This window comes from Oryza glaberrima, chromosome 3 (assembly GCF_000147395.1).
Source record: "Oryza glaberrima chromosome 3, OglaRS2, whole genome shotgun sequence".
NCBI classification, from domain to species: domain Eukaryota; kingdom Viridiplantae; phylum Streptophyta; class Magnoliopsida; order Poales; family Poaceae; genus Oryza; species Oryza glaberrima.
Genome location: NC_068328.1, coordinates 22,196,972 through 22,206,698, shown reverse-complemented (window position 1 = coordinate 22,206,698; position 9,727 = coordinate 22,196,972). Strand labels below are relative to the sequence as shown.

The 9,727-nt window shown below is 41.1% G+C and overlaps 1 protein-coding gene across 1 annotated transcript; it reads right to left on the bottom strand.

Moving 5' to 3' along the window:
- Positions 1 to 5,602: 5,602 nt before the first annotated feature.
- On the bottom strand, positions 5,603 to 7,035 carry LOC127766331 (glucan endo-1,3-beta-glucosidase GII-like). Its single transcript, XM_052291405.1, has 2 exons — positions 6,954 to 7,035; positions 5,603 to 6,645 (listed from the first exon to the last, which is right to left on the bottom strand). Exons 1-2 carry the CDS (start codon positions 7,033 to 7,035, stop codon positions 5,603 to 5,605), a joined length of 1,125 nt encoding a protein of 374 aa, XP_052147365.1.
- Between the last annotated feature and the right edge of the window lie 2,692 nt (positions 7,036 to 9,727).

The window sequence follows — 9,727 nt, the reverse complement described above, 5'->3', positions numbered from 1 at the left end:
CGGATCATTGATCGGTCGAGCTAGCTAGAGTGATCCAGAATGGCAGAATATATAATATATGATGGCCGTGGTTTTGATTTTCTTAATTTCTAGATGCGTCTGTCTTAGACCGATCGATGACAATGTTTAAAGTCTCTTTTCATGTAAAAAATGATAATTGCATCGGTTGTAATGTATACTAACTCTTAATTTATTTATTATTTTAGAAGCTTAATTAATTTGTATATGGGATGGTCATAAGGTGTTTTCATTAAGATTTACCCCTAACATTATTACTCTAGTACAGTATAGTAGAGTACATTAGCTAGCTTCCAGAACACTCGGAGGCATAGCACTATACTCCCTATATGCAAAAATTTCGGGTATATTTATTTTATCACTAAGATTAAAAAGAAATTAACTTATTTCAAAAGACAAAAACTATAAGCATGCATGCAACCAACGAGTATTAACATCATGACTGCTTCCAGTCAATAATTTAATCCAACACTGTAAAAAGGAAAAGATAAATCCATTTATTTAAGTTTGAATGTGTGAAAACTTTAAATATAATATCTCATTTGAAAAAAATAGAAAATAAAATATGCAGAAGATTTTTAAATGAAAGGAGCATTTGTGCAAGTGGCCACGAGATCCCTACCCGGAGGCAGTTTCAATTGGTTCCAATTAACCGCCCACCAACTGCCACTATCCACTCCAGTCCCATGTGTGCTTTGGGCCCCTACTGCTCCAGCCAGCGTGCAAGTGCAACACACTTGCACAATTTGTGATACTTGTTCATCATACATCTATAGCAAAGTCACTGCTCACAGCTCGTTGGCACATTGTCTTCCTTCTTCTTTTTTTCTCCGAGCGAGTTGACACATGCATTCTCTATATATAGTCCATACGACCACCTGAACTATCAATTACACGAAATTTTCATCCCTAATTAATAAATACTATAATCAACAGACATGTATCTATTAGTAATAATCCAAGGTCATTTTTTTGGCTGGGCCGGAAGCTCTATATGGCCCACCAGAACTACGGAGTACATGACTAGCAATTCCTATCCTGGGCCGGCCTAGCTAATTCACTATTGGTGAAGCCCATAGGATCATGACGACGACCTGGTGATAGTTTGGGTCAGCAAGTCCACCATAGAAGAAACGGAAGGGGTTATCCACTCATGGGTGGGTCTAGCCCACGAACATTCGCATCTCGCGAACAGTTCGTCTCAATAACGTGCTTCAGCTCCTACTTCCTAGTACCTACTAGTATTCTCTCTTTTCAGTTACAAGATCAGATCGTTGCATGCTTATTTTTTTTCTATTATCAAGTTGTTTGATTGGATTCTATTTTCTAAAGAAAAATCCGGAATCTGATGATTTTTTTTACTAAATTTATACACTATAATTTCTAACCGCAAATATAATTCATACTATAAAGCTTATAAATAAAAAGCCTATATATTTAAAGTCTATATACATAAAGTCTATATATAGAAAATTCATACACGTAAAGTCTATATATAGAAAGTTTATATACATAAATCTATATACATATGAAAGTTTATATACATAAATTCTAGAGTAAAGTCTATCATCGGTCCCTAAACTTGTACCGCTGTGTCATCCCGGTCTCTAAACTCGCAAATCGACCATTTAGGTCCTCAAACTTGTTCGACTGTGTCATCCCGGTCCCTAAACTTGCAGATCACTCGTTTAGGTCCTCCAATTTGTTCAGTTGTGTCATCTCGGTCCCTAAACTTGGATTTGAATATCATTTGGGTTAAATAGAACGGTCTAAAGACTTTATATTTAAAACTAATTCATAACTTTTTCATGTGAACTTTAATGAAGACAAACTTTATATCAAACTTGTAGCCCTCGACGCGCTCTACAACTTTGTAGTTGATTTTTTTTATTTTAAGTCATTTTTTGTCCCAAAATGTAATTTTAAAATTAAAATTTCAAAATCTATAAACATGCAATAATATTTTGGGGCCCTAAACAGTTTTAATTCAAAAACTTTTAAACTACAAAGTTGTAAGTCGCGTCTAGGGCTACAATTTTAATATATAGTTTGTCTTCATTAGAGTTCACATGAAAAAGTTATGAATTATTTTTTGATATAAAGTTTTTAGACCGTCCTGTTTAAGGACCGGGGTGACACAACTGAACAAGTTGGAGGACCTAAACGAGTGATCTGCAAGTTTAGAGACCGGGATGACACAATCGAACAAGTTTGAGGACCTGAACGGTCGATTTGCGAGTTTAGGGACCGGGATGACACAGCGGTACAAGTTTAGGGACCGGTGATGGACTTTACTCTAAATTATATATAGACAGATTATATATATAAATTATATTTGTAGAAAGTTTCCATGAAAATAATTCATATAAAAAAGTTTTCTAAAAATGCTATAGAAAAAGAATATAACAAAATATATATATATTTGAAAAAGGAGAGGAGTGGGAAAAACAGAAAGACTTGACGCGTAATAGAAATCATGTATAAAAAGAAAAAAAAAGGAAATCACAGAAAAAAGAAAAACGGAGCATCGCTGCGTGACTGCGTCTGGATCATCCCCTATCTTGACCCATTCGCACGATGGGCTTGCGGCGAACGTTCACCAATTAACCTTTCCGTCCACTCATCCCTATCGTTGGGAGAAAGTCCAATTTGATTGCCTCAAATATAGATAAGCTCTAAGTCATATGGTGCAACCGTAAAATCGGGTATATGAAACCATTTAACTATTTAAACCATTCAAAACGACCCCTTACCTATTTTGAGGATGCTTTTCGTTGATGCATCCAATGTTAGCCTAGTCTATATATAGAAAATTCATACACGTAAAGTCTATATATATAAAGTTTATATACATAAATCTATACATATGAAAGTTTATATACATAAATTCTATATAGACATTTTGTATATAAAAAGTATATTTGTAGAAAGTTTCCATGAAAATAATTCATATAAAAAAGTTTTCTAAAAAATGCTATAGAAAAAGAATATAACAATATATATATATATATATATATATATATATATATATATATATATATATATATATATATATATATATATATATTTGAAAAAGGAGAGGAGTGGGAAAAACAAAAAGACTTGACGCGTAATAGAAATCACGTATAAAACGAAAAAAAAAGGAAATCACAGAAAAAAGAAAAACGGAGCATCGCTGCGTCTAGATCATCCCCTATCCTGACCCATTCGCGCGATGGGCTTGCGGCGAACGTTCGCCAATTAACCTTTCCGTCCACTCATCCCCATCGTTGGGAGAAAGTCCAATTTGATTGCCTCAAATATAGATAAGCTCTAAGTCATATCGTGCAACTGTAAAATCAGGTATATGAAACCATTTAACTATTTAAACCATTCAAAACGACCCCTCACCTATTTTGAGGATGCTTTTCATTGATGTGGCATCCAATGTCAGCCTAGTCTGTCGAAATCTGAGCTCCTCGCCTCCTCTAGCGGGGATAGGTGCACCCCTTTTGTGTGTTTGGCCTAGGAAGCAAGAGTGCTAGATTCATAGTAAGGGTGGGGTAAAAGTAAATGCAGGTGTTGATATGAATGCAAGTGGTAAGGCGTTTATGCACTTGGGGCAAGGTTCCCTGGGAAAATATGTAGTGCAATCCACATATGTAGTGGAAACTTGGAAACTCCTGTTGGATCGAGAAATGGACATCCGAGATTCATCCACGTCACCGTGAGTAAAATTTTAACTCGCAGATTCACTCATGAGTTAAAATTTTACTCTGAGTTAAATTTTAACTCATGGTGATGTGGACGAATCTCGGATGTCCATTTCTCGATCCAACGGTAGTTTCTAAGTTTCCACTACATATGTGGTTTGCACTACATATTTTCCGAGGTTCCCTCCTCCATATAAGTTGTAGAAGCATCGAAATATATAGTCTAGTATATATACACTCGCCTCTATCTATCTATCTATCTATTTATGTAGTATTATATTATTGATGAAACAGTCTTAAAAAAGGCAATACATTCATTGTGGATGCTAAAAGTTTCTATATTAATCGAAGAAAAGAAAAGTAAAATACAATCTATAAATAGCTAAAATTTAGAATAAAAATAAAGAAGAACAATCCATCTAGAACACAACACATAATAAATAAAAAATCAGAATAAAAATAAATAAAATTCTAAATTAGAAACATAAATATAAGAGTTCAAGTATGAATACAATTTAGAAATAACTAAAATATGAAATAAAAATTTCCACTTTAATCAGATAAAAATAAAAATTAGAGTTCAAATTGAATATAATTTAAGAATAACTAAAATTTGGAATAAAAACAAGAAAAAAATGAAAGAATAGTTTATCTATAACACAACACAAGATTAATTAAAATATAGAATAAAATCTAAAATAAATTTAAAGTAGTAAAAGAAAAAGAGAGTTCAAGTAGGAATAAAATTTAGAAATAATTGAAATTCAAAATAAATAATAAGGAGTAATAAAATAAGAGTCCATCTAGAATACAACATAATAAATTCTATTATATTATTAAGAGAACAAGCCGAGGGGCAAGAAAGAGTAGGGCAATGGAGGCTAGCGAGACCTTTAAAACTATAATAAAGAAAACACAACAATGATCACAATTGATTATTTAAAATCCCAATGATAATAGAGTTGACGGGCAACGTACTAGCATAAAGGATTAGGGTGGCGACGGTTGACGAGATATCTAAAATTTATAAAATATAATTCCAATGAAGATTATGTTTGATTATTGAAAATCCCACTAATAATAAGGGGGTGGAGCGGTGGGCATACCATAAAGGAGTAGGATAAAGACGTCTGATTTGGATTTCTAAAACTAAGAATCAAACCCTAACGATAATTAGATTCGATGTTAAAAATCCTAATGACAATAAAGAGGGGCAGTGGGTGGACTATAAAGGAGTAGGATGGCATTTGACGACACTTACAAAAAGAGAACCTAGCGAGACAATTAACTTTTTTTTAAATTTTTTTTGTAGTGTTCTATTTTAAAGGTCCCAATGAAAGTCAGTAGAAGCCATGGTGGACGGACAAGCAAGTAAAGCGGAGGCAAAGAAGGGATGGTTTTGGGTGTGAGTTATAAAAACTATAAACCGGATAATATGGTAAGGTTTGTTGTTTTTCGAATTTTAGAACAGCGAGATTACTATTTAATAATTTTTAATGGAAATCGCATGTAAAAAGTTTTAGATAATTTTGTAAGAGTGCTATAACTGCACAATAGAGAGGGTCATTTTCTAGCAGTGTCACCTTGCTAGTTGTTCTGAAACTCTACTTTATTAAATATAAAATTGGTACAACCTCGTACTGGTTCGTTAAAAAATAAATACAACACATAAACAAATATCACTGCGAATAAATAAGTTGATTTGCATGTGCATGTAGGTGTGGTGTACTAATATAAGGTCAACACGTAGCCTCATGCATGATGTGCTACTCACCCACCGTTAATTACTTAATTTGTTCTGCTGTACGCACAGAACAGCATGCAATTGTGGTAGTTAAAACACCTACACCCGTATATATGCATGGTCTGGATTGTTTCATTTGCCAGTGCCCCTACAAACGGTTGGCCGGCCAAAACAATAAGACCAAATTAAGGCACACAATCACCATGGCGTAGTAGACCGGACGGCTAGCCAAACCCATACTTCGTGGGCAGGAGTCCGAAGTGCCGGAGAAATTAATGCAGTAAACCGGCGATTTGTCTGGGTTGAAAAGCCCGAAGTGCTTCTCGATGGGATCTCCCGTCTTCTGGTTCTCGTCAAACATGGCAAACATGTAAGCCTCCAATGCCACGGGCCTCTTGGGCGTGCCCTTTCCGACATGGCTTATCAAGTTCTGGTTGTAGACCATCGCGTTGTCCTTGCTCGCGCCACGACCGTCAGCCGATGGCCACCCGGTCTCGGAAATGACGACGGGCACATCTGGCCCTCCCTCCTTCTCCATTGCTGAGTATATGCTGTCAACCATGGCGTCGAAGAGGTTCGTGTAGGTGTGTCCATTGTCATCCATGGTCATCGAGCTTGGTAGGAAGAGCGTGAAGTTGACGTCCATGTGGTCGTTGTGCATGTAGGCGTAGTACGGGTAGACGTTGGCCAGCAGCGGCGAGCCGTTGCTGGCCAAGAACTTGACGATGGGACCCATGACAGAGGGTTCGGCGAACGCGCCCTTGGAAGGCAGCGGCGAGCTAGCAACCACGTTCATTTTCACGGAAGTGGACACCTTGATGTGGCCGCCCAGGCCGGCCGCGGAGAGCGCGTCTTTGATGTTCTGCATGGCCAGGAGGATCTTGTGCCTGTCGTCGCCTTCCACCTCGTTGCCGACGGCGATGTACTTGATGCTGACGTCCGGGTAGTACGGCTGGACGTTGGCCTGGACCCAGGCTTGCGCGGCGGAGGACGACGCGTTGGCGAGAGAGCGGACGTCGGGGGCGTCGACGATGACGGCGATGCTGGTGCCGCGGAGGGCGTGCAGGATGGTGTCGTCGGCGAGGTAGATGCGCATGGCGTCGATGTGGTTGGACTGGTAGAGCTTCACCACGTCGCCCGTCGCCGGCAGGTTGTCTCCGTGGGTGCCGTAGCAAACGCCGATGGATTGCACTGTTGATCATCGTCATTTATTTTTCGTACGTGCAACGGAATATGCATGCGGATATTAGTGATCGATGCATATGGTACGCATGGACTGCACGTTCGTCGTTTAGGTAATTACTCTCTTCATTCTAAAATAAACCAATCTTGTTCTAAAATGTGATAAACGTATCTAAACATACGTACACTATATTTAGATTCGTTGTAATAAGATGTGTCATATCGTAGTATGAGATTATTTTCTTTAACAAAGAAAGTATATATATACTATATATTGACGCGCCGATATATAGATCGACATGCATGCGTTGTGTTACCTTGTTGGATGGACGGCGCCAAGAGTCCGACGAGCAGTGTGAGGACGGCAAGCACGGAGGCAACACCACCTCGCCTTGCCATTCTCCTGAGTCCTGAATTTGCCGACTTTTGATCAAGCAGTGGATGGACTTGCTAGCTAGCTAGTGCAAGAACTCCTTTGCACGCTAAGAACCGACCGGCCTGCTCGTTTTATATACGCAAAACAAATTCGCAATTATTAATCTGGCAATTAAGTTGCACGTAATTAATGTGTAATCCATTCTGTATGTGCACATGGAGTTCTAGGTAGCCAACCGAACATGACCTAAAATTTTAAATTGACACAAAGCACTATTAGGACCCTATCTATATGTATACGCATTATTGGTGTGGTGGTATAATTGTGGTTAAATGACTTCATCCACCAGGATTTGAATTTTATTTTAGCATCCAACTTTTTAAAAAGGTGGTGAATTAATTTAGATGATGGACTATAATTTCACTCTCTAAACAACTAGGTTTAATAATTACTATTTCTTTCTTCTACCGTGAAGCCACATCGTCTTAGTTACTTTTGCTATTGGATGGTCGATATATACTACAAGTCTACAACACGGCTACACTAATATTGCTGCAGTTGCACGAACTAAAACTAGTAATGAACAATTTTGTAAACATTTAACAACATGGAACTTCATATATGATATATCTAGATACTAAAATAAAAAGAGGAATAGTCACTACTAGAAAAAGCATTTTTCCCAACGTATGGGTCTCATTTTCGCAGGCGGACATGACTCTTAAAGCCAAATGACCGCCTACAAAAATATAAATCGGGGTGAAATGGTCGATCCACCTGCGAAAATCTATTTTCGCAGGCGAACCACTTTCGCAGGCGACGCTTAAGTGGTCCGCTTGCGAAAATAGACTTCAATATAAATAGACTTGGGGAAGGGTTGATTTTTTCAAAGTCTCCAGTCTCCACCCATGGCCGGCCTCTCTCCCCACACCTCACGCCTCCTCCTCTCCCCTCACGCCGCCTCCTCTCCCCTCCCCTCACCCCTCCTTCTCTCCCCGGCCGCCGGAGGGGGAGCGACGGCGGCCACGGCGCGGGTGGCGCGGAAGGCGGCGGGGCGGGGCGGCGCGGCGTCTGGCTGGTGGCGCGGCGTACGGCTGGCCGGAGGAGGGAGGGGGAGGCCGGCGAGGGCGGCGGCGGTGGCGACGACGACGGGTCGGGGCGGCGGTGACGACGGTGCGCCGGGCGGCGGCGGCGGCTCCCCTCCCCCCCTCCCACCTAGATCTAGCCGGAGGAGGGAGGGGGGAGGCCGGCGGCGGCGAATACGGCGTGGGGCGGCGGCGGCGACGACGACGACGGGTTGGGGCGGCGGCGACGACGACGCGCGGGGCGGCGGCTCCCCTCCCCCCTTCCCAGATCCGGCCGGAGGAGGGAGGGGCAGGCCGGCGGCGGCGACTACGGGGCGGCGGCGGCGACGACGACGACGGCGCGAGGCGGCGGCAACGACGACGACGACGGCGTGAGGCGGCTGCAACGACGAAGACGGTGCGGGGCGGCGGCTCCCCTCCCCTCCCCTCCCAGATCCGGCCGGCGGAGGGTGGCGGCGGTGAGGCGCGTGGTGGCGTCGGCGAGCCGTCGCCGTGATTTTTTTTTGTTCGTTTCATGGATTTTCGCAGGCGGGCTGTTGCCCCGACTGCGAAAATCGTTGATTTTCACCGTCGTTGTGCTACAAGCGGTCCAACCCTCCGCCTGCAAAAATCACTTTTGTCCACCTGCGAAAATACTTTTTCTAGTAGTGAGTATGAGAACGATCCAACGGTCTGTACAATATAATCCCAAAATCCATCTTTTCATCCCGCAATGCTTGTCTCTTCATCCGCCTGTTAACAGTGAAATTTGGTAAGCCCAAAGTTACCATCGGTTTAGAGTCAGTATCGGCTTCAAAGTTCTAGAATCAGCCGATGGGAGTCAAGTCGCCACGATGTCGTGTTCTTGGTGGAGTCGGATCAATCAAAGGAAGTTTATCTAGAAGAGTTCGAGTTCAAGAAGGATGCAACATGACAGTTATCTATTAATTAGGCATAGTTTGTTAGTTTCCTTTTATCTCTAGGAAAGTGTATTTAGTGTCTGATAAGGACTTTATCTTTTCCTTTTTAGTTTCTTTCTTGTCCGACAAGGACTAGTATCTCCCTATGGGTATAAATATGTACACCTGGGGTCATTGTAATCTATCAATCTATCGATCAATAATACTCTCGGCGCATCGCCACCCTCTTCCCACCTGACGCAGGGCTGCATCGGCTTTCGATCTCCATCGAAGGGGTAAGTCCTACGTTCTGTCGGGCCCTAGTGAATCTGTCGGCTACGTTGGTGTTGTTCAAGGCTGCATCGATTCGATCTCTTGGATCGCTCTGGTTTGGTTGATATATTTGCCTACCTAATATCTCAATTCTATCTCTAATTGCATTATGTTTAGAGACGCATCGGTTTAGTGGGGACTGTCTCGGTTAGGTCTGATCTCCTGTCTTAGCCGATATATCTCTACAATCATAATGCTGTTCTAAATAGATTTGTTATATCCATCACATTAGATAGATCTATCGGCTCATCGAGTATTAGATTATCATATACAATCTCGTGTTGCATCAGTTTGGTTCGATCTACTAGATTGTTGTTGATAATATAAGTCTTGTTAAGCCGATAGGTTCATGTTAATGTTTTATCAGGGTGCTAGCCGATAAGTTATCTAGACGTTGCATCGGCTTGTAGGGATTGCAT